Source organism: Lonchura striata, chromosome 1 (assembly GCF_046129695.1).
Source record: "Lonchura striata isolate bLonStr1 chromosome 1, bLonStr1.mat, whole genome shotgun sequence".
In the NCBI taxonomy this organism is placed as follows: Eukaryota; Metazoa; Chordata; class Aves; order Passeriformes; family Estrildidae; genus Lonchura; species Lonchura striata.
Window position 1 is genome coordinate 96,199,118 of NC_134603.1, and position 24,399 is coordinate 96,223,516.

The following is a 24,399-nucleotide window of genomic DNA, read 5'->3' on the forward strand; positions in this document are numbered from 1 at the left end:
GGGCTCTTTGTGTGGAGTCCTAGCGAAAATAGCTGTCTGACTGCCTGCGGCAGCGTGCTGAATTCCCCAGGGAAATCACACCCTGGCAGGAGCAGAGATGGGGGCAGTGGACCTGGGAGGTGGAGATCTTGCTGGCTACAAAAGAAGCCACTGCAGCACCATGAAGATTTTAGTTCTCCGACTCACTCAGGCAGCCCTTTTATTTTTCAGGGCCTACAAGTGACTGGTGTGTTCTGATGTGGCCCTCAGGCTGTAAATCCTTTTAGCCTTAGGAAGAAGAGGAATACTAACAGATGGCTGTTCATGCAGCCAGTTGCCTTTAAAATACATACTTAGCTGTGAGCCAAGGAATGCCAGACACTTGAAAAAATAAAAGAGGCAGATAACATGGAAAGTTTAAAAATATTGCAGCAAAATACCCTTACAAGTTTGATTAAAACACATGCATAAGAATCAAAACCAGTTGCACAAAGGAAAATTGTAAGCAGGAAAGGTTCTCATTCAGTGTTTATAATCCTGACTCCCTGTTTTTAAGTGTAGCCTTAGAAGATCTGTGGAATAGCTTTGTTTCTCCTTGGAGTTAAAATCTAATCATATATTAAGCTTTAACATAAAAAAAAATCCTGTATTTCTTTCAGTCTTCCCACTTTTTACTTAGCAGTCTGGCGTTTCAAGTGTTGTTGTAGTAGTGGAGGTGTTCACAGCTGAATTCAGCATTTCTTAGGGGTTTGCCAGGGTAAAGCACTGCAATTCTGTATTTTCCAAATTGTATGATGTTCCATCATTGTACATCCATGGTATTTCCTTTTTTCTCACCCCTATACAGCATATCAAACTTGTGTTTTACAGTGCACTTTATTTTCAAGTTTTAGATGATGCAAAATGTTTTTTTTCTAAAAACACTACGGTATCACTGTGTCCAGGGATAACCTGTATCACTGGATTTGTCTGATTCTTGTGTTGTCTTCTCAGAGCTCTGTGTGTGTCCAAAAGCAATGATCAGTTATTTGTATGTGCTTGTACTTTTTGGCAATTATAAGCTACTTATGTCGAGTTTTCTTCCTAACTGCTTGAAGAATCTGGGGTTATCTTTCTCTTTTTCTCTTCTGAAGGGAAGACAGGTTACAAAACCCAAATTGTTTGCCTAGCAATGTTAAAAAAAACAAACAAACAAACAAAAACAAACAAAACAACTTCCTTTTCATCAGAAGTTGCTCTGTTCTCTGTTTCGCTTATGTAGTTAGGGAATAATTCACATGGGAAACCATGGAGGCACTGAAAACATTAATAAATGCTGTAACCACATATCCATAAAAAGAACTTGAAAAAGCAGCTTATGTTTACTGATGTGATCTCGTAAAATATATTCTGTTCCCTTAAATGCATTTCACTTCATTTCCTCTTAACAGCTTTGTGTATTGCTTCTCCCCCATCCTAAACAGGAGAAGAACATTACAACTGCATCTCTGCCCTGCACAAGTCTATGAGAGGCTCTGATGAAAACGCCTCCCTTTACTGGCTTGCTCGAATGCTTGAGGGCGGTGAGGATCCACTCTATGTGGCAAGGAGGCTGGTGAGGTTTGCAAGTGAAGATATAGGTCAGTATTTGCAGTATTTCACATTGGAATACCACGCTGAATGAAGATGATCCAGGCTTCTCTGGTTTCTAAAAGTTGGCTTTTGAAAAACAAACAACCCCAAAATAGTTATATGCAGAATAGGTACAAAATACTGAAATGCATGCAGGCAGAAACCTACATGAGGTGTCATTGTGATGATTACCTGTTTCAGGAAAGACAAATGTTTTTGAGAACAGGGTTGGTGTGTATTAATATGGATTCTTATAAAACCTGCTGGTTGTAGGTCACCAGTAAACTTGTGCCAACAGAGTGTGTATTTCAGGGATGTCTGATTTTCTAAGAAGTCTGGCACATGAATACCTACCCTGACCTACAAACCTCAGGTTTGTTGGCTGTAAGGCATCTTTATTTACTTATCAAAAGTAGCAGATCCAGCAACACTTTTAGCATGTATGTGATGGGTAAAGAGTTAGGAGACCTGGGGAAGCTGCATCTGTATAGCAATATTTCCCATTTCTTTATTAATTAATTTCAAAAAGTAGGAGAATCATATGTGGTCAGTTACTGCTTAGGCTGCCACTGTGTGGCAGCAGATTCAGTCTAAATCATCTAAATCATACCCATAGCTTAGACCTTTTTTTTCTTTTCTTTTTTTTTTTTTTTTTTTGTGAGGAGGAAAGCTTGTGGATAGAGGGAGTGTATCTTATGTATGGAGTGGTATTGTGCCAGGAATTCCAATATCTGAGAAAGCAGCTCTAAAATGTGCATGGATACCTTACAGAAAAAGAAAAAAAAAAGTTAAAAAAATATATATATTAAGTAAAGTAAATTGATTTTAGCCTGCTTTTATCTGATCCCATCTGGTAGGACTGGCAGATCCTCTGGCTTTAACACAAGCAGTTGCTGCTTATCAAGGCTGTCACTTCATTGGAATGCCTGAGTGTGAGGTAAATGCTTCATTAATTCACTGATTTAAAAGTTCTGCAATCTGTAAAACCTATCTGTAACTATAAAAAGAAGCAGATTGCAAGGACAGTGCAAACTGAGTTACTTGTTCATTCTGCATGCCTCTTCTTTGACAGTAGAACATTGTAGCTCTTAAATGTTCAGTTCTTAATGCTGTGGTTTAAAATAAAAGTTACTGAATATTTATTGTTAAAATGTGATACATGAACATAGATAATTTTTCTCTGTCTGCTTTTTTATATGATAAATAAAGTAGCTATTATTTTCTAGTAGTGAAAACCATGGAGCTGTGATGTTGTTAAATAATAGTATTCATATTACAGTAGCAGGCAGAGGTCAGTTTAAAAGCACAATTCCAGCCATGCTGTACAAACAACCTGAATAGCAGACCTTTTCCCAAAGAACTTAAAAGAAGTAATTTAACATTTCCCTCTGCTTGTTTGCAGGTGATTCTAGCACAGTGTGTAGTGTACTTTGCCAGAGCCCCAAAGTCTATAGAGGTGTACAGGGCATATGGCAACGTCAAGGAATGCCTGAGGATGCACACGGGACCACTGCCCCCTGTTGCTCTGCACCTGAGAAATGCACCAACAAGGCTCATGAAGAACTTGGGCTATGGAAAAGGCTACAAATACAACCCCATGTACAAGGAACCTGTGGAGCAGGACTATCTACCAGAAGAGTTGAAAGGAACAGACTTCTTCAAGGAACGAGAAACATGACTGCTGTTCTCAGAATGGGTTTTTATTTTATGACTCATACATTTCTACTGGGATAAAAATTCTCCTTACAGTGTCAGCTGGCTGCTACCATGGTTGAAAGATTTAAGCCACCAAGCCTTCCAGATATTTTTTGCCTTTCTGCTTTTATTGCTGTTGTTCAGAAGGTATTTTGTGAAGAATTGCAGTTAGGCATTGTAGAAAGGCAAAAATAAGCTTTATCCATATAGTGCTGTCAGTGGTTTAAATGAAAGTAAGAAAAAACAAGAGACTTGTGTTTCTGGCTCTTACTGTGAGACAAGAAATATTACTGTGCTGCTTTTTAAAATCAGTGTCTATTTCAGATTTTGAGGTACTGTTTTAAAAAAAAAAAATAGTAAATTGTACCCCCTCCTAAAATACTGTACAAAATATAATTACAGTAAGCAATTATTAATTGAGTAATTTTTGTTCTTATAATGTTTCAGAGACCAATTTTATACGACAGTTACTAAACCAATAAAGCTGTTACAAATAGTGTTTATGTATTTGTTTAAATACTCCTATGACAGCATTGTGGTTTTGAAAGTTTGATATCCCTTTAATTTTATTATCCCTATTTTCCAGAACAAGTTTAATTCATTTTGTTAAGCAGAATAGTCCGGAAAATGGCCACTGGAGTGATACTGAGCTCTTTGCACCTCTCTCCAGCTGTGATATGACTCAACCACCTGTTCCAGCTGTCTGGAGCACACCAGTAGCAGGTGGGTATTTCTTGACAGCAGAGGTATTTGTGCTGTGTGGGGATTTCTGCAGTGTGGGGCTTAGATCAGAGGGGTTGCCACAGCCCCACATCTGGAGCTCATTCAGAGCAGCGTTCACAAGCCAGGAGGTCTGTGGGCTGTGAATGCAGTGCCAAGTCCAGAAGCCAACTTTATTCTGCTTATTGCTCTTAATTCTCATGACAGATTGCTGGCTCTTGGCCTTGATCAAAAGTTTTGGATATACAGCCTCCAAAATTTTGTGATTTGTATTGGAGATTAATTTTGTTGTGAGACTCCCTTCATACGAAGTTCTGTGTGATGTAAGGGTCAAGCCAAAGATCCTGGTGTAACTGAAATGTTTCAGAAATTGAACCTTTTGCATGATTGTGTACTGTTAGAGGGTTTGAATCATATTCTTTAAACTTTTATATGTTCTCCTATCTTAAGTAGTTTCTGAATTCTTTGAGTAAAGTGTTGTTCTAAAGACAAGCTTCACTTACATACATTTGCGTGCTTTTCTTTTTAACTCAATTCACTTTGTTGTAGTTGGTTGGAACTTTCTTGTTGCATGAATTAAGATTAATTCATTAGACTAATATTTTTATCCTGATGGTCCTCTGAAATGCCTTTGGAGGAATAAAGCAAGGTGTGATTTTTTCTGATGCTGGACCAGCATGTGCTCACCTTCAGAGGGCAGCACAGGTTGGCAAAGGGTTCAGAGGTGGTGCTTCATTCCTCAGCCTCCAATGGAAGCAGAAATCATGACCCACAGGGCAGATCCATCAGACAGTATTGTTTAATGGGCTACCAAAATACTGGTAACAAGAAGTTAATGTTTGAAAGCCATTGTGCCACATGGCTGCTCTCCAAGCCAAGTACTATCTACCTTTTCCCTTCCTCTCTGTGGTAATTAGCAGCACTGGAGAGTGGCTGCTTGCTGCTCTCTCCCTGCTGCTAATATGCATCTCTTTTATATCCCCTTACAGAGGGCCATCTCCTCTCTTTGAAGAACTCCATGCTCCATTAAAAAGTCCATCAGGATCAGATGCACTCAGAGGTGAACATTTCACCCCACTCCCATCTCTCCAAAACAGACCCAAGGCAAAACCATCCATTTCCTCTTTCAGCAATTTATGCAGTCTCCACGTAGGATTGGCAATGCTGCTTTCAACAAGCAGAAGCCAATCTCCTTCAAAAGAACAAGATGAAAGAATGAAATCTAAAAATCACAGAGCACATTTCTTTGTTTTCTAGATTTTGACTACCTGAAGTTTACCCTGAGAAGCTCATTGAAGGATAATTGCATGCTAGTATAGTGGTATATTTATTTACCTTTCAAAGTGTAGAGCTTTAAGGAAATACAAACATTGCAGTGTCATTAGAAAATTTGGATTCTATCAGGTAACAATTGTTTCTGGTGTAAGGAACACCATCAAAATCTACCATGTCACGATTTTTTTTTGTCTTACAGAAGTTGTGCTGCCAAGAAATAATGTAGATCATGAGAAAGGCCATGCCCTAGCCATTCCATGTTGTGGAATTCAGTACTTTGAGAAAAAAAAATTGTACTGATCAAAGTTGTTTCTTCAGTAGTAACATGACCTCATGAGAGATTTGGATAACCACAACAGAAATATCAATTAAATAATTCCCCAAATTAGTTCCTTTGCAGGATTTTTTTAGCAAATTACCTAGTGAATATTGTTTCCAGTATTTAACTTGTTTGACTCTCACAGATGAAAATCTGGATGATGCAGCTAGCAAGGAATTGTCTTACACCAAATATTTATGTGAAATCATTACTTTAATTTTATTTTTCTTGTCCACATTTCTGTGCACAAAAGTTGAAATCTGCAGTTTAACCTCTGGACTGAATTTTTTTTCTCTTTTCTGTGAGCATTTTCTCTCATGTTGAGAGAAAAGCACTTAACCAAAATGATTGCATATGATTTTCCATAAAATGATTTAAAAATATAAGTGTTTATACGTGCTGGTTGTTTGAATTCCCACCTGTCCTGAAGATACATTTTCTGGCTGCTGTGATGAGTTCATTATCTGAATTGCCAGCAGCTACCCTGCATGTTCAGCATGTTTCCAGACAGGCTGTACTCTCTGGGATTTTGGCTGTAGTTTTTGTCTTTTATTGTTACTAAGTAGTCTGGATTGTGTAGGCCTCTTAATGAATATGGCTAATAGCATTCATTTAGATCGTACCACAAGATAATATGACAGAACTAGCAGTTCACTACAATGAAAACAGGAAACCCAAACCAAACGCCAAGTTCTGATTTCAGTTGTACCTTTTTATCTCAATAGGTGCAAGGGAACTGAACTGGTCTTATTTCTGTAATAAATCATAGTAAACAACAACCTGATCAGGTTTATGTACTTTATGAGGATTTTGGTCATGTGTAGGCACGTACAAACATAGAACAGCAGAAGTATAACTACACATGCTCTGAGTTAACTCATCTGTGTCAATTTATCTGTAGTAAATTTATCTCTAGTATAAGGTGACATAAAATGTAGAGATAACTGTCTTCCTTATCCACACTATGGTATGTATTTCCTAGGATGAGCAATTTCAGCTGTATGAATCAGACAAAAAGCAGGCAATTGGTGGTGGGTGGTGGTGTTTTTTGTATTTAAATCAAAAACAAAAGGCTTTCCTAGGAAGTCGTGTTAGCAGAAGTACAAAGTCTGGATTACTCATCACAGCACAGTGAACAAATACTTCTCAGAGTTTTGTCTTGTTATATAAAGACTGGTCTGCTTAGGAGAGGCCAAAATGGAGAGGAGGGGGAAATCCAGCCACTGTAATCCTCTATTTCACTGGAAGAAACTCATATGTTGTCTACTCAAACCAGCAGCCTGTTGCAAATTGGTTTTGAACAGGGACTCAAGTACTCAATGTGCTCAAGAATTTACCAGTTCCCTCCCAGGAAGTTTAACTGCAGTCAGGCTGACTTCTTAATTTTGCATTCCTAAGGGTTAATATAAACCAAAGATTTTTGCAAGCAGAATATTTTTATGTGGTGCGTGTAGATTTATGAATGCTGCTTTGCTAAGACTAAGGCTAAGTTCCTGATTTTATATTGAGACTTCTAATGTTTCAGTCTCTCATCTTGTATCTCTTTAACTCATTAAAATTACATTTTCTACCATTTTACCCAGTTAAGACATCTCAAAATTACCCTGCTTTGAACTTAGTGAGGGCTGTGTTCATGCAGTAGTTCTACAAACAAAATCCTTCTCAAGAGGATAGTTGAAGCAGCATATTATTATTTAGAAATGTGAATACAGATAGCATGCCAGTTTTCTCTGCTGGAGTCAGCCCTTGTCAATCATTTGTTCTGACAAGAGCACAGGAAAAAAGCATGGAGTATTATGGAAAAACACAATCATCTTATTGTGGGGCATAAATTATGGTAGGGGAATATTGGCCAGTAGGGTTGCTGGGTTTTTTGAAATGGTTGAATGTGAAGCTGATTTTATTGAGATTCTTATTGCTGAGGTTTTGTTTTGTGCACTGTGTCTGTAGAAAACCAATCTTGTCTCAATGTAATTGAGTTACAGTTCAGTTACTGAATGCTGATACCAACACAATAAATACAGACAGACATCAGTCTCGTCATAAAGCTGATTTGTACTTTTATGCAAGTTTTTAGCTTTCTTCTGATTGCTTGGTAATTGCTGCCCTAAAAGCATTCAGTCATGTATCTTGCACACATTGACTGAGTTTGTGCAAATAAAGATGAAATTAAAATGGAGTTTTTGAGCCTTGCTTTGCTGTCTACAGCAGCAGCAGCTTTTTTTGCTAAAATGCTGAAACAAAGCCCAGAAGCTCAACACTAAAGTGCTCTAAATTTTTGCGTGGGTTTTGTGCTAGTACTTTTACTTGCAAGGCATTGGGTTTTTGGAGCACTTGGTGCAGAGATGATTGCATTCACATCTGCAGGCTGCAATACACAGTCTCCTTTGCAAGCCTACCAGAGCCTTTGCAACCACGTATTGCAGACCAAGTTCATGTGCCATTTCAAAAAACCATGACTTTCCCCATTCCCTGTAGGGGCAAGCAGCTCAGCTTACACTTCCAGGGGAAGCTGCTGGCTCATGCAATCATCTCTTCTATTGAGTAATTTGGTTTTCAATATTTTCACCTACTCTGAACAATTTCAGACAGCTGGTCATAACTGCTGTGCCAGTGGTTTTCTGTGGCTCTGCACTTCAGACAGTTATTTTGGTACTCTGAAATACTAAATTGCATAGAAAAAGCTGCTGTTTTGAACAAAAGTTTAAGTAAAAGACTTTTATTTGTTGCTTAAAGAAAGACAAGATTCAAATGCAGTTTGCAATTATATAAATTATTGTGCCCCATTCAGAGCTAAGGTTGTACAGGTAAATGTTACAGTACCCAAGACACAAGTAAATAACCTCCAAAAATAAACACAGAACATGACAGTGTGTAATTACACTGGCAACCAGGAACAAGGCTGTGGTACAGTACCAGAGGTTTGTGCATAAAGAGGTAGTGGAAGTCAGCTCAGTAAATGTAGAATCCTTGTACGTAAAGAGGAACATCAGGTATTTCTTGCAGATCCTCCTCTAGGAAGCCGAAGTATCTTTTGGGAATGACAGAAGTATTGGCCAGAATCTAACATGGGAGGCTTCTGAACTCAAAAAGGCACCTAAAACCTCTAATCCCTTAAACATTTTCTTTTAACATTTAATGTAAATTTTTAAAATCCTCTTTAAACACATCACCTGAAGTCTTACTTATTTTTTCTTTCTCATTCAAAAGTTGTGTTGCAATTTTTCTGGCTACTAGCTTCAAGGGGTTACTTTTGTTTAAATAGCTTAATCCTTTCTCTATAAATAGATGTCTCTAAACAAATGTTATCTGACCTTCTATTTCATGACAGAACTGGGTATACCCAGCTGTTTGAAACATGCCTTCTAGTGCCTAAAACGATTTTATTACAGTATTTTTGTAAAGCAGTATTTTAGGGAAGGGATGGCTTTGCAAGAGCAACCTAGTATTTATGCATAAGGAGTGACTGGATTATTAAGGAGTGACTGATTATTGCAATGGAGAACTGTGAACACAGAAAATGTGAGGATGCATAGAGGCTGACACTATGCTTTAAGAGATATGCATTTCTTCCAAGAAAATCTATTTATCTTCCAAGATTTTCCTTGTTCAATTAAAGGTGATGTCAATCTCAAGAAAGAAAAATAAATTACTCCCTTGTTTTCTCTGGGGTTGTTTTAATGGAAAGGCAGAATCTCAGTCAAATTACTAGGAACTCACAACAGGAGGATTAACTTGTTCAGGAACAAAGCTTTCATTAACAACAACAGGAACTGCTGCAAATGGTAAGTTTTCTTTTATGGGGAAGCAAATCTGCCCAAGAAAAGTATGCTTTGTGTTGGGTTGTGGCGAATAAAGAAAAGGAAAGGATGGTCAGCGTTGAAATCCTCTTCTATGGCCATGCAGAGCATAGCAATGCCAGCAGTGGCAGCTGCAGCTTCCGTGCCTTCCTCATTCACTTCCACAAAAGCCTTGTGGACAACTGCAGAGAGGAAGAGGTCACGTGCCCCTGACATTCCCGACAGGTCAGCCTTGCCACTGTCAAACACATCCAGCAAGCCCATAGTGGCTAAATCTAATTTAAGGTCATAGCTTTCCTCCAGCTTAAACTTCGGCAAACGCACGTGAACGTCAGCGGAATACAGATGCTCAGACCGTGTCCATTCCTGGAGCTTCTCTAAGGTAAGCTGCTTTTCCATCTAGAATTAAAAGGACAGAGAGCATTACTTATCACCAGTGTAGTACTTCATTTTCAGTAACATTTATGAGGCTTTATTTATAGAACATTATACGAGGGTAGAGCAGCTATGCAAAAATGAACATAACCTTATCTTTGATAACTAAATAGAGATAAAAAATACTATTAAAATTAGTTGAAGTCAGTGCAGTTTTTACTTTACGAAGTAATGCAGACATTCACTTCGTGCTGCAATGTACAGAAGGGAAAATCATGCACTGATAGAAAGCCAGTCTTCTTACTGTTTCATCTAACTAAATGGAATTACCTAATTAAAAATAAGTAACAAAAATCATAATCAGGGAGCCCAAAGAAGCTGCTTATTTAATGGAAAACAGTCTCACTACTTTATGGTTAAGAAAAGAAAGACTTTCAAAGCTACTGAAAGACTAATTCTCTCATTAAAAACAAACAATCAAGGCAAGATAATTCTCACAGTTAACTCTGCTTTCAGTATCCATCATGGTTCATTCAGTTCAGCAGAGGACACATGAACACAAGCTACAAAATTGGAACACAACTTCTCTTCCCGATGCAGTACATCCATTTATTCTTTATTGCTGTACTAGTAGAGAGTTGTCTAAAAATAGACAAAATAGATTTGGCGCCCTGAGAACATGGGTTCACTAAAGCTTTAGTTTTGAATGGCTAAACTTAAAAACATTGAACAACTGCATTGGCTTAGATAGGTCACCTTTTGCAGTCCAGTGGAGTCCTCTTCAGTGTCATCAGGTAACAGGATGATCATACTAAGTTCTCTTCCATCGTAAGGCAGCTCTAAAACACGGATCTTCTCTTCAGGGATGTATCCAAAATTAAATTTATTTTTCTGATACATCATTTTTACTGTCCTTTTTTCATTCTGGATGGATAAAAGGCATGAAAAGTAACAGTTAAGGAAATACTCATTTAAAGAACTGATAGAAGACAAGTTAAAATTGCATTTATTAAACACTTATCCTCCATTATAAAACTGCATCTTTCAGACTTCTGACTGCCTGTTTAAAACAATTTCTTCTGAAGAAATGAGTTTGTATTATATTTGGTTCTTCTTTGGCTTCTACAGCAAAGTCATCACAGAAACCAAAATAGTTTCGTCAAACTTCCGTATGAAAATGTTAAGCCAACAAAGATCAACTCTGTTTAGCATAAAGCAAATGACTGCATACAGTAACTTGTAAAGCTGTTAACATAAGCAGAATATAGAACAAGAAGATGGGGCTTAATCAAAATATCCTGTCATTTTAAGACTGCTTACCTAGCATCACAAACACAGACAGTTCATAGCTGCCGATCTGCTGCAGACAGAAACCCTGTTAGGTCCTAAACCATACGTGAGAATTGTCTCTAATGCTTTTCTAGTAAGTGAGACAAAAAATAGCTTCTGAATACAGAAAAATACCAAAATCCATAAAAAATAAATAAATATTACTAAAGTACTTCGTATTTATTAATTATTTTATCTGTAAGCAAAGCTTCACATTACCACCTATATAATTATACCTTTTCATTAGATATGTCCTACCAGGACATATCTGTATTACCTTATTTAAGCGAAATGGTGCATCAGTGGTGTCAGCTTCTTGAAATTTCTCTGCCCAGTTCGCTTTGAAATAAATAGCATTCACCAAGACCAGCTTGGTCATGCTATCAACTGAGCCTTCAGACAGCAGATCAGGGATTTTGCCTTCAGAGGCAGCAGAAAAAAGGGTCACAACAAAATCATGTAGTAAGCATATAAACATACATCGAGAAACTGATGCCATAGAAATACTACAAACATAAAACCAATCTATTCCTGTAATAATTTCAGTACCTGTCTCACTATTTCACCATACCTTTTCTTAATACACACTACTATAACTTTTGATATACAATGATTTGATGAAAATGTAATATTGTTAGTCTAAACTGTCACATGCAACTCATCTACTCCTCATACAAGAACTACAGAATGCCCACATTAAAGAATACTGAATTTAGAAATATATATACCATGTATATATATGGACCAAGACAGACTAAGACAAATTCTCCAACTCATGAGTACACCTCCATGTTTAGGCATCTCTCCTGCACTCATGGCTTGAGCACAAAACAGAATGGAAAACTCTCAGGACTTATGGAACTGGTTAAATGCCTTGTTTAGGTAATTTCTGGTTCTGTCCATGCATCAAATGAGTACCCCAGGACAGAATTAAACTGTTCCAAAGACAGCAGAAAATAAAGCCCATTCCTGCTCCCAAGATAAGAAACTCTACCAGTTATTAACAAAGAAGTAATTTACCTTCAGTTTTCTCCTCAACCCACTGGTTAATTTCTTTCCTAGCTTTATCACAAGCCTGAAGAAAATCAACTGTAGCCAAGTCAGCTCCATATAATTTCCGTGTATTAGTCAGGAAATCCTAGATTTTGAAACAATAAGAATAGCTTTCACTGCATGAAGATAAGAAAACATCTAATTATCAGCTAGATAAGGTGTACTCAGATTGTCACCAACACTGAGGTAGGGTTCAAACAGTGTGTTGCTTGGGGGAATTCTGAAGTTAACAGGTTTTTTCCCCACTCTTAGAGTAAGCCTCGTAGTACACCAGCCATGTCTAGAGCTGATGGGGTGCTTACTGAAGGTGTTGCAGTACTTAACTATCATTCTCCTGAAACAGGCTCAAGCACAGCTAGGATAAAACAAAACTATCCAAAATAGCTGAAGACAGGCAAAAATATCAACCTATTTGCACTCAAAGTTGTAATTCACTGGCGAAGAGGCATGTTGTTAAAACATATTGGATATCCCCTCCCAAATAAATAGTGTTTTCAAAAATATTGAAATTATGTGGTATTACTCCAATGAAAATCCTAAAAAGCTGATTGCAACAGGAACAGAACTGGCTGCAACCTAAAAAGCTGGGTGCAACAGAGTGGGATGTCATGATAGTTACTGTAAACTAAGAACATAGACCAGTGATTCTTCTCTTGAGGATAAGAACAGCAGAAGTGAACAGGAAGAGAAAAGGGTTTGCTTTGCTGTGTTACACCCTTTAGGTGAGAGTCACAGATGCTCACAGATATGCAAATGCACACAGCAAGTATGAAGCACTTTCTGTCAACTCCCAGAAAAGTTTAGAAGTAGGCTTGGAATTAGTTCTACTTCATAAATATTCAAGCAGCTGCACTTTCCCCCCAGATTCCACCACAGGCCATCCTGATGTGCACCACTGTACCTGAAGAAAGCTGTAGGACTTCTCTCCAAAGAGCCGACTGGCCAGCCGCAAGAGATAGGGAGCATCACTTCTGTTTATATCTGTTGTCAGAGCCTGGAATCTTGAATGAACATCTTCAACTTTGTCAAGATGAAGCGTCTGAAATAAAAAGAAGTGAACTAGCTGCTGTTAATACTGCCTTGAAAGAACACATGGTGAATCTGTAGGATAGGCCTGATGCAGCAGGGTAGGCTGAAGAAAGAGAAAAGGCTGAAAGCTGCTTAGAGACTTCTGTAAACCTCAAACAACTAATCAAACTGTCCCTCGATGTTATGCTGCCCGTGTCAGCCACTTGTATTGTGATCCTGGTTTATACACAGTCACAGCTGAAGCTCTTGACCACAACCACAAGTCCTGCCTGCATTTCTGGGGGCCTCTCTGTGGGCCACTGGGCCCAAAAACTCGTTCCCAGGTGAGGATCAAAAAGAAAGATGACACCATGGAGACTCTTGCTTTCTTGGTTCCCCCTTTGGCCCAAGGGCATGTGGGGTTGTATATTTTCAGAATATACAATCATCACTATCACAGGTGAGGTATTAAGAAAACTTAGAGCAATTATCCTTTATAATTTTATGAAAATATAACTCCATAAATATATATGCACTTCATATAAAGTTTATATATATATATATATATATAAGAGTAAGTATTAGGTTTAAGATCAAGTGCATTATTACAATATCTCTTTATCAGTACCTCCAGAGGCAAGCTGGCTGGCCAGGGCTTAAAGATATGACAGCAGAAGCTGCCAGACCTCATGGACAGGGGCACTGATATTCAAACTTAAACCATGTGTTTCCCAGGAGGGAAGACTGGTGTGAAGCAGTGATTGGATTCAAAGGAAAGCCTTCTCTTTCTCTCACTGGGTATTTGGTCAGGCTTTGCCGACCACCTCGGTACAAGCTGTGCTGTACAGGTGCATGGCTGAGCAAGAACATCACAGAGGCAGCCTTACAATAGAATTACGATCCCGGAAACAAACTTTTGTGTCCTTGCAAACAGCTCTTGACAATTGCTAATCGCTGCCTCTTTAATTAGCACTGTGTTCATAAGTGAAGTATCATGATACAGAAGCATGTCCTGCTGAGGATTACTACATTGAAAGACATTTATTTTCCCCCCAAGTTCCTTTTTCATGATTTGTGCTGTCAGTAGGTTTATCCTAGGTGGGGCTGTCAATCTGATTACATGAAATATGTTCAAAGTCTGTTTGAACAAGTAGTGGGGAAGTAATTTTATTGAGTAAGCACAGCAACACTCAACCCTCCTAAAGTCCAGAATACAAAGGTGAAGTTGTTCATAGGCAAATGCATCAGGATGACTGCAAGGAGGAGACTCACACACCTTTTTACAGGCATTAGCCTAACAAGACTGCAAAAACAACAGTGACTGAGTCCATCCCATGACAGAGGTTTTAGGGGAAACTGGCACACTCTTATGTGCACCATTTTTGCAATATATAAGGAGGCTTTTTTAAACTATCCTACCTACCCTAAAGCTATGGTAAGGATAACCATGCAGGCTAAGCTCCTTCAAGATATCTCACCTGTCAGTGAGAGACTGATACTTAGGTAGTATCACGATGTATCATCATAGCTTTAGATATAAAACTATAGAATGCTACTGTGCTTTTTACAAAAACACACAGAATTATTGAAAATTAAAATACCAAATGAACAACACCAACATACGTTAGTGATCTTGTGTTATAAAGTAATAATTTGTCAAAATGTCCCATGAAAACTCATAGAGCCTTGCTGCTGGAAGTTACAATCCGTTTAAAAGGAGGATGACATAATTGGTCTCCTCTGTCAAGAATTAACTACTGAAATTAAATGAGAAAAAGGGCCATAGAAAATATAGACAGAGGGCTCTGGAGCAGGCTAGGCAGAGGGTAACTAGCTGCAGAGTCTAAGGAAAAATGAGTGTGCATGACAGAAATCTTGTCCTGAACCAATAAAAATACCCTCATTTCAACTTCCCTCCTCTAAAACACAACCCCTTTTAATGTAAATAAAATATAAAATTAATGACCATTTTATTTTACTAACCTTCAGCACCTGGGCTTCAGTATTACCTTTGGCCCCCAAAAGGACCATGGCCAGAGCAGCAGAGATACTGACAGGAGAAAAGAAGACATTTCCTGTTGGGTTGGCTTCACTAAACCTTCTGAGCAGATCAATTGCAAATCTACTGTTGGCATTGGACAGGCTCTCCATGGTTATAGCTGAAAAATAAAACAGTTGATAAGGACCCTAGGAAACATTCTTCAAACACTGTCTAACCTTGTGTGACTCACAGAGTAAAGACTGGATTAAACTGGACGCAGCTGCTTACAGAAACAGCAAGAATATCATCGTTAGTGCACCTTATTCTTAAAAAAATCAGTCACATTAAAAAAGCAGGAGATTTTTTTCCATGTTAATTGTGTGTTCCAACCTTCCTTTTCGTACTAACTTTATAGATATTTTTTCTTAATTATTTTCCTGCAGATCTGAAATTGAAAGTATGTGTGATGGTAGGATTGCAAAAGTCCCTCGTCCTCACAGACCCAGCACATGCCAGGGCTCTCCCTCCTACAGCATTCCCTCTGCTCCTTTACAACGCACGGAGGACATTCAAAATATCTGCTCAGGGACATTCAGACACCTCTCAGTAACCCTCCTGTCTTCATGCCGCAGATCCATGCCCCTGAGCGGTGTCAACCGTGCCAAAGCCTTCCGTGCACGGTGACTTTGAGCAGCGGAGAGCAGCGCTGTGCCTCGCCTGCGCTGCCAGGAGGAGCGCGGAGCTGCCCGCCGCACGCAGGACACCGGGGCAGGGAGCCCGGCGTCCCGGGGCTGCGGGGACCCCCCGACCGCCGGGGACACAGGCGACGGGCAGCACAGCAAAGCGGCACGGCTGACACTGAGCAGCGGTGCGCTTTGGGGAGATGCTCACGAGCAGGCTGAAAGGCGCAAGAGCCGGGTCAGGCTCAAAACCCCACCCGAGAGCCAGTGGCGGCACCGCGGGATGCTGCGCCAGCCCCCTGCTCGCCCGGCCCACGGTCCGGCTGCTCCGTGCTTGCTGCAGCGGAGTCTCGGTTTGTTTCTTTCTCTCCTCCGGACCCAACCGCGTTGAGGAGCTTACACCAAAATTTCGGTGTTGCCTGTACAGTCTTTCTACAGCAAATGCAAATTATCACTATCGGCTTCCTCCGTGCCAGACCGATAAACACCCGGCAGTTTGCCACGTACTTACCGAGATAAAGAAAGACCACCAACACTCCTAAAAATACCCAAGTCCCAAGGCGTACTTTCACTTTCCCTTACCTACACCTCACCGCCAGCCTTTCACCCAAACCCAAACCAGCTGTTGGACAGTGCCCACCCCCGGTGCCAGAGAAGCGGCGCCCGCCCGCTGAGGCGGAGAGGAAAAATTCCCCCTTCTGGTGCCGTCACCGTCCCTTTCCCGTAGGACGCGCAGCCAAGGGCCGCTTGGCCGCCTACCTGCGGGCAGCGCCGAGCGGGCTGGGATGGGATGGGATGGGATGGAGCGGAAGGAGGCGAGCGGCGCAGTGACACCGCGGTGTCACCCGCGGGGACCCTGCTGGGGCGGGGAGACAGGGCGGGGCGGGGCGGCTGGTCTTGTCCCGCGGCCCCTCCCGTCCGGGTGTCCCCGGTTTCCCGGTGGAGAGAAGAGAGAGCTTCGGGAGAGGGATTAAACAACCCCCACCTTGCGCCAACAGTAAGAGATACAGGGGTTTTAGACCCATGGAGCAAGCGCATCCCTTTCGCAGGGAGACTCCTCTCTGCCTCCCCACCCTGTGTCTCTGTTTACACTCATCTCTTATACAATTATTTCGCTTTGTTTTGTTTTTTGTTTTTTTTTTCTTTTTCATTTCAATTAAATTAACTGCATGAGAAGTTTTTTGTGGTTTATCATGACCTTCGTTCTCCATCAGTCCTCGGTCTGGCTCCCAGGGCATCCCCCCCCAACTGTACTGCCCATACTGGTTTCAGGTGCACAGCCCTTTAATTGCAGTGTATGGTAGGTGTCCTGGTGACAAAAGTGCTGGGTCTCATCCCTCTCCCCTGCACATAATGCTTTTGTTTGCTTCACCTGAGACAGGTGGGTTACTGTGCACTGAGTAAAGGATAGGCCCATCTAGGAACTTTTGGATAATGTCCACCAAGGAATGATGTCAACATGTAAAAAAAAAAACCAAGAGAAAGCATTGCAGTGCTGCCCAGAAAAAAAAAAAAAAAAAAAAGAAATCATTATCTAGGGATTCCTTTGGTATCCTTTGAAATACCTTGAAATCCATTCAAGGCCAACCACTAATTCATGGCAACCCTAGTAAGCCCTGCAGGTTTAACTATCAAGCAAAAACTTGTGTTTTAGCAAAGAATTCCAAACAAGCTACACAGAAGCAGGTATTACAAGAAATATTATTCAGAAAACTGGTTTAAAAATTTATTATTAATAGTAGCAAAAGGAAACAGACCTCTACAGCACTTAAGAGTTCTTTCAGTATTTCAAAAACAGAAAGTCAAAAAAACATCCCCATGTCAGGAAAGCTGCTTCAGCTTTCTCTTTGGTATTCTAAAGTTAGACTACATTCCTGTTAAAGGACTAGAACCAGGTGAAAGATAAAAAACTCAAGATCTCCTGTGCTGATGGTTCTCACCATAAACACCCTCAAAGGACATCTGCTGCAAAATAGTTTTTTACTAAGTTGTGGTCCAGTTGCTAGTCAAAACTCCACATCTACACAACAAGCTCAGCAATACTTAGAAAAGGCTGCCAAAGACACGTTTCAGCTACAGGCAATGTATAAAGGCACTAAATGGATGAGTCTGGAAGATTAAAGAGGAAGGAAGCTACACATGTGCTCCAGCCTTGTCACAAGCAAAAGTAACAACTTCCCTCCAATGGGCTCTCACTGCCTGACTCTGCCTGATGGACACCAAAAGTCAACTCAGGCACAGAAGAACCACCCACAGAGCAAATGGGATGGCTCTTGTGTCAGCAAGAACCTGGAGACCTCTGCACACAGGTACAGGGGGGGCTGGACATGGCAGGTGCTCTGTTTGTCTAAGCAGCTCTGTTATTCCTGCCCAGCCCAAGAACCAAGATCACAGAAGAGGGTGCAGGCACAGCTGAAAGAGATAATTAGTACAGAAGGAATCACCTTGTTCTAGGGAAATGTAAATTTATTGTTTGATAGTACATGTGCTGCCACGACATCTCCTCCTTAGGGACAGCAAAATCTGCCACAGAACAAAATGCTGGAAGTTTTGTTGTGCCGGATGAAGAAGAGAAAGGGATGATCAGCAATGAATTCTGGAACTGTCCTTGCACAAAGAGCCACCTTCAATACAGCTGTAGCAGCAGCTGCTTCAGTGCCTTCTTCATTGACTTCCACAAAGGATTTGTGAACCACTTCAGAGAGCACCAGCTGGTTATCGCCAGGTGACATTCCTGAAAAGTCTGCCTTGCCCAATTCAAATGCATCAGTCATTCCCATGCAGCTTAAAATAGATTTCAGATCATAATCTTCTTCCAGTTTAAATCTGGGTAAAGACACCCTCACTTTTCTAGACCTCATCATTTTAGGACTGATCCAACCCATCAAGTTCTCATATGTAAGTTCTTTTTCCAGCTGAAGAAAAACACAAAATAGAATGAATTACCATTACTATGGCATCAACATTACATAGCCAAAGAAGTCATGTCTCTGTGTTTCTTCATCTAGCACATAACATGCATCTTATTTTTTCCATGAATTAAGCATGAAGACTGCGGCGGTGTTAGTTTTTAGTATGAGAATAAAAGCTACACAAAAGCTTAATAAGAAAGTCAAGGTCAAGAGTGCCAAAGAGCCCAAATTGTATCTGACCCTCACCACAAAAGAGATTCTGCCCTTTTCTGAGAGCCTCTTTCCAGGCAGTGAGCCACACACCACCTGCCAGCTGCTCAGCACAGAAGACCTACAGGACAAGCCACAGGACTTCCAAAGAGCCCACCCAAAATCCCCCTCTCCACATTCCATCATCACCATACTTTGCCTTCACCACAACCACAGCTGACCTCTGCTCCTAAGCAGGGCCAGCTCATCTTCCAGAGCCTCTGCCTAAGGGAGCAGCACACAGCCTGAGCAGCACTGACATAGCAGGGGCTGTCACCTTGCGGACAGGGAGCAGAGGGACATTTCTGCTGGCCTTGAGCACCAGCCACACAATTGCCCGGGAACTGAACTGCAGGTCTCTGTGCTATTCACACTTTCTTCCCTGGAAGGATTCTGGCTGTCTTTGCACTCAGCTCAACAACTTACTCTTTCCAAGCCTGTGGATCCATCCTGGATTGCATCAGGGAGCAGGATGATCATGCTCAGTTCATTACCCACATATGGGAGCTCAAGGATTTTGGTCTCAAAGTCTCCAATGTAGGTCATGTTAAAATTTGCCTCCTTGAACATCATCTGCACAGGTCTGGTCTCGTTCTAGAAATGAAGAGATGTCAACAGTGAGTGCTGAGCTTCTCTGCTGGTCTGAAACTACAAAGCAGGCAGCAAGTTACTTTGGGCCTTTTAGGATCTGACCAAGGAGAACTGATCATACACCACAGAGTGCAGCCCTATCACTGCCTTTTGGAAAGGTACCTGTCTGAACATGAGGCACAAAAAGTGTATGATAGTTCATAACAACACAAAAGAAGCCTATATAGGCTCATCAGCCATTTATCCTGGTGGTGTTGCATCTTGAAACCTGCTTCTAAGCTTGCACAGCTGCAGGGAATAGAAAACGCAACAGTGCCTCTGGATACTTCTTCCAGCATTTTCAACACATTCCAACAGGCAGAGACCAAGGTGTCAGGAACTGAATCAATCCAGCAGTCTCTGAAGTGCTGTCAGAGCTAGTCTTGGGGCAAGTATCAACATTCCCTTATCACTTTCAAACGTTCTTGGATTTATCTCACCACTATGGGGAGGGACAGTTTCCAGACAGGCATGCGAGCTTCAATTTTCCACAATGGTTGCTTCAAGCAGGTGAGTTAAGGAAGGCACATTTACCACTTCTTGACTCCTGGAGGTCAACCCAGGGCTGCAGGGGATCCTGAGGGGCAGCCATGGCCTGTCCATGCCAGGGACCAAGTCCTCCTCAAGAGCATAGACCTACTTCTAAAATCAAGACTGCAGAGCAGATTGTCAAAGAAATTTGTTTACCGTTTCCTTTGGATTGGCTCAGGGGCAGAACTGCAGAAAGAAAGCTCTGACTGAAGAAGACTTCAATTCACAAACTTTCACACCTGCCTTTGTGCTATGTGAAAGGTTCTTGTAATTAAAGTTCAGAGAATCTCAGCAAAGATTGTCAGCGTTTTAGCACATCATACCTTATTAATTTGGAATGGCCTTTCTGTGGTTCTCTGTTTGTTGAACTGCTCTTCCCAATTGCCTTTGAAATAGATGGCATTCACCAACACAAGCCTGGTCAAGGAATCGAGAATCCCCTCTGCCAACAGGTTCTGAATTTTACCTTTACCATGCAAACAAAAATAACACATTATTTTATAGGTTGACACGGATCTAATTATTACCCAATACAGTATATACTCTGCAATGAATAAACAATAGAGAAGAGAAATATCTACCTGACACAGCAATAGCTCAGCATTTGAGTTGTTTAAATTCAAAACATATATCCTGAACTTGCTGTTTACCCAAACAATGGCTGTCATTAAACACAACTGGGCACTTGGAAAAGCACTCACCTTCAGTCCTTTCCTCTACCCAGCCATTGATTTGCTTCCTGGAATCCTCCCAAGCATGCAGAAAGTCCATCTGTTCCAGGCCAGCATGGTAGGATTTCTGACTGGACTCTATAAATGACTAACAGGGACATCCACAACAGATTTTCAGCAAGAGATTTACTCTCATTCGGACACAGATGATTCTTGCATTCTCCAAGGAAATCTCCCTGCTTCCCTTCCCCAGCTTCATATATAGCCATTCAAGATCTCACTAACAAGTTCCTACGAGGATTTATACCCCTTCATTGAACTAGGAATTGATAATACTGTTATGGCTTATGCACTCTACTATAAACTGCTAAACTTCATTGACAATAATGGGCAGTGTTTTTTTCTTGTATTTATTTTGTGCTTTATGGACATAACACATGATTTTATAAGTTTCTTATTAAGACTTTTGCTAAAAGATATATCAACCATTTGACCCACAGCCAAATATATGAATGGCTTACAGAAACCTCAAGTGTAGAGACTGATAGATTTTACTCTGCTTGGCATCATTTTCCACTCAGAACACAAATTATTTAAAGGAGATTCTCCACTATGTTCAGACACCAGGCTCTGTCAGAATCAATTGCACTCCTGGCTCTCAGCACAGAAAATCTGGAAGGCAAACCCCAAAGCCTGCCTTGATCTCCAGAGGACAGAAGTACCAAGCAAATTATCCTAACAACCACAACAAATTTAATGGCTACTTACTGGAAGAAACTCAAAGGTCTTTTCTCCATAGAGCCGGTTTGCAGTTCTCAGGATGTATTTGGTGTTGGGATCATTAATTTCAGAGAGAAGGGATTGATACCCATTGTGAGCATCCTGGGCATTGTTCAGAGAAAGCACCTGCACAAAGACAACATCCACAGCAGTGTCCATAACTTCTCTAAACACACTTGCTACGGCTTGATTGATTTTATATTAAAATTACATTTAAGTTAAATACTGTGACTTGAAGCCACGGGATTTTTTTCACCACACCTCCCACATCTGGAGTTTATCATGCCAGGCACATCTGATGTTACCAGCAAGATGTTGCACAAGTCAGAAATTAGGGAGCAGCAGAGTAACTAGTCCTGACTTTCCTTCCCTCAAGCCAAGTGCTACAGGATCACAGAATGGCTCTGCTGGGAAGGGACCTGTGGGGACAATCTCCTACAAAGCCCTGCCCAAGCAGGGACGCCTAGAGCTGGTAGCTCAGACTTTGTCCAGATGGATTTTGACTGTCTACAACTATGACAACAACATAGGTTTTGGAGAAATTTTTATAAAGTACATGGAAACAAGATCTGAGTTTATACACCTCCCCAAATTTGCAAAGGAAGCAAACATCCAAGCCAAAATTACTGCTCCTGCACTCAATACAGTCACTTCCTACAAAAAACATGAGCCAAGAGATATTTGCTACCTGAGCAAATTTATAAAAAGGAATAAGTCAAGTTGCAGTCACCAGAGAGAAATATAGGCACTGGGATTTTAAATGCAGTTTTATGTGCCTGAATTCATTTTTAGAACATGTATCATATGGTTTTAACCCAAGCAAAGAAGAAAAGGAAAAGAATTGATGTAGCCACCTATCGATAATTTAAAAAAACTCCAGGAACATTCTAATTACATAAAAAGAAGATCAGTCTCAAAAACAACAAAAAAACTGCACAAACTAAATCCAGAAACCTCTTCATTTCATACTGAACAAAGCTCACAAAAAAAAAAAAAAAAACCAAAAAAAAAACCCAAAGAAAACAGGTTCTGTTTACACACACACCCAAGAGGAAGAGCTCTGCTCTCTCACAGTTTAAATCACACTGTGCTAAATCACAGGTTAGCACAAGTGCATGTCACACTCTGAAAGACACATCTGTTCCTCATATGATCCCATCAAATGCAATCCACCAAGTTTATTTTGACCTACCTTGCTTATTTGGGCTTCAGTGCTACCTCTGGAACCCAGCAAAACCATAGACAAAGCAGAAGAAATACTAAATGGTGAAAAGAACACATTCTGCCCACTTTTCTTCTCACACAGCTTTCTTAAGAGGTCCACAGCAAAAGCGCTGTTTGCTGCACAGAGACTTTCCATGCTTCCCAGCCTGGGACATAAAACACAGAACAAGAATGATTCAAATCCATTTGAATAAAAATCACTCGTCTCTCTTTTACACTTCTAAGCATAAACTAGGCAGCAAAGGTTGGGAAATTATCAGCTCACAGGAGGCTGATTTGGTGCCTTGAACTACACATTTGAGTCATTTTACCCATTTAGAGTCTGCTACTGGATTTCAATCCCATACCTACACAGTGTGACATCTTTTGAGGTGATCAGGTGCAACAGCTTGTGTTCAGGACTTCCTGAAAGAAGTTTCTCTTGACTTCACACAGAAAAGAAACCCCCTTTATTGGATCACCAGAGCCAAAGTTAGACATCAGAACAGCAGAATTGCCAGCTCTTACCTTCTAGAAGTCTGCAGACCTTCAGTGGTACCTGCAGCTTGCTTCTGCATGTGCACGCTGGGTTTTAAACCTGCCAGTCAGGCTGGGAGAAGCCAGCAGAATGACTTTGTCTAAAAGCAAGAGAACTAGCAAGAAATATCACTGTCACTGCAACATACTCTAAATGAAAAAAAAAAAAAAAAAACCAAAAACCGAAAAAAACACCCACAACCACGCTGAAAAAAAGCCAACAACAATTCCCCAAACAAACAAAAAACCCCAACCAAACCACGCAAAAATTAGTCACATTGTAATAGGGTATTTCTTCCCCACATTACTCATCTATCCCAACCTTACTCCTCACTCCAAGTTAATGCCAGTATATTTAAAAAAATATGCATTGCTATATCGGCTGATTGGAAGGCTTTGTGTTGGCATTTCCACATTAAAGTTCTCCAAACTCACAGACATTGCACGCCCCACACATTTCACTCACACTGCAGCTTTCCCCACACTACTTCTTAAAGCAGAACTGGAAGATTCACTGCTTCCTTTTAGACTCAAATACGGGAAGGAGTTTGCATCAGAATTTGGGGATTTCCTGCACTGCCCTCCCACGCAAATTCCAAATATCAGTGTCAGCTCTCTCCGGCAGACCCACGTCGGCACGGCAGCTCTGCAAAGGTCTTTTATCAAGCTCTGTGCCGAAGGAAGCACCGGCACCTCCCGAGCCAGCATCGAAACCAACAGCCCGGCGGTGCCTTCACTTTCCTTTCCCTCCAGCGCCCGTGCGAGCCGCGCACCCAAACCCCTTTACAGCCGCACTCCCGCTGCCCGAGGAGCGCTGCGCCTGCCGCAGGCGAGGACACACCCCGGTGTTCCATGCCGGTACCGCCCATTCCCGCGGGATGCCCCGCGGGCGGGGAAAGGCCGGAGGCTGCCCCGCTCCGCTCCCACCCGGCGCAGCCGGGCCCGCTCGGCCGCGTCCCTGCCCGGCCGGCGACAACCGCGGCGACAGCGCCCGCCTGGGCCGGGCCAGCGACACCAGCCCCGCTGGGCTCCGCCAGAACGCTTCGCCTCCTGCCACAGCC

At 41.2% G+C, this 24,399-nt stretch overlaps 3 protein-coding genes across 7 annotated transcripts in view; 1 reads left to right on the forward strand and 2 right to left on the reverse strand.

Moving 5' to 3' along the window:
* The window catches only part of WRNIP1 (WRN helicase interacting protein 1), a 28,623-nt gene extending 20,845 nt beyond the window's left edge, over positions 1 to 7,778 (forward strand). The window contains exons 5-8 of one of the 3 annotated variants that reach the window (XR_013340694.1): positions 1,443 to 1,598; positions 2,448 to 2,527; positions 2,993 to 3,432; positions 3,872 to 7,778. Coding sequence is in view for 2 of the 3 variants with exons in the window: in XM_031503725.2 (XP_031359585.2) it covers positions 1,443 to 1,598; positions 2,448 to 2,527; positions 2,993 to 3,268 (512 nt within the window). In the remaining variant the exon portion in view is untranslated. Of the gene's footprint in view, positions 1 to 1,442; positions 1,599 to 2,447; positions 2,528 to 2,992; positions 3,783 to 3,871 lie in introns of those variants that run through there. The other 2 variants (XM_031503725.2, XM_077786016.1) reach the window with 2 other exon arrangements.
* A 575-nt stretch (positions 7,779 to 8,353) lies between these two features.
* On the reverse strand, positions 8,354 to 16,687 carry LOC110470712 (leukocyte elastase inhibitor). Of its 2 annotated transcripts, XM_021530572.3 has the most exons (7): positions 16,585 to 16,687; positions 15,148 to 15,323; positions 13,058 to 13,195; positions 12,124 to 12,241; positions 11,381 to 11,523; positions 10,531 to 10,698; positions 8,354 to 9,798 (listed from the first exon to the last, which is right to left on the reverse strand). In XM_021530572.3, exons 2-7 carry the CDS (start codon positions 15,313 to 15,315, stop codon positions 9,397 to 9,399), a joined length of 1,137 nt encoding a protein of 378 aa, XP_021386247.2. In that variant the 5' UTR covers positions 15,316 to 15,323; positions 16,585 to 16,687; the 3' UTR covers positions 8,354 to 9,396. The 2 variants fall into 2 exon arrangements, with proteins under 2 accessions (XP_021386247.2, XP_077642148.1); XM_077786022.1 differs by lacking the exon at positions 16,585 to 16,687 and having other exon boundaries at positions 15,148 to 15,541.
* Positions 16,688 to 18,270: 1,583 nt separating this feature from the next.
* LOC144246981 (serpin B6-like) lies at positions 18,271 to 24,251 on the reverse strand. Of its 2 annotated transcripts, none has more exons than XM_077786019.1 (8): positions 24,180 to 24,251; positions 23,330 to 23,454; positions 22,791 to 22,968; positions 21,587 to 21,724; positions 20,849 to 20,966; positions 20,471 to 20,613; positions 19,413 to 19,580; positions 18,271 to 18,740 (listed from the first exon to the last, which is right to left on the reverse strand). In XM_077786019.1, exons 2-8 carry the CDS (start codon positions 23,377 to 23,379, stop codon positions 18,333 to 18,335), a joined length of 1,203 nt encoding a protein of 400 aa, XP_077642145.1. In that variant the 5' UTR covers positions 23,380 to 23,454; positions 24,180 to 24,251; the 3' UTR covers positions 18,271 to 18,332. The 2 variants fall into 2 exon arrangements, with proteins under 2 accessions (XP_077642145.1, XP_077642144.1); XM_077786018.1 differs by lacking the exon at positions 24,180 to 24,251 and adding an exon at positions 23,805 to 24,144.
* Between the last annotated feature and the right edge of the window lie 148 nt (positions 24,252 to 24,399).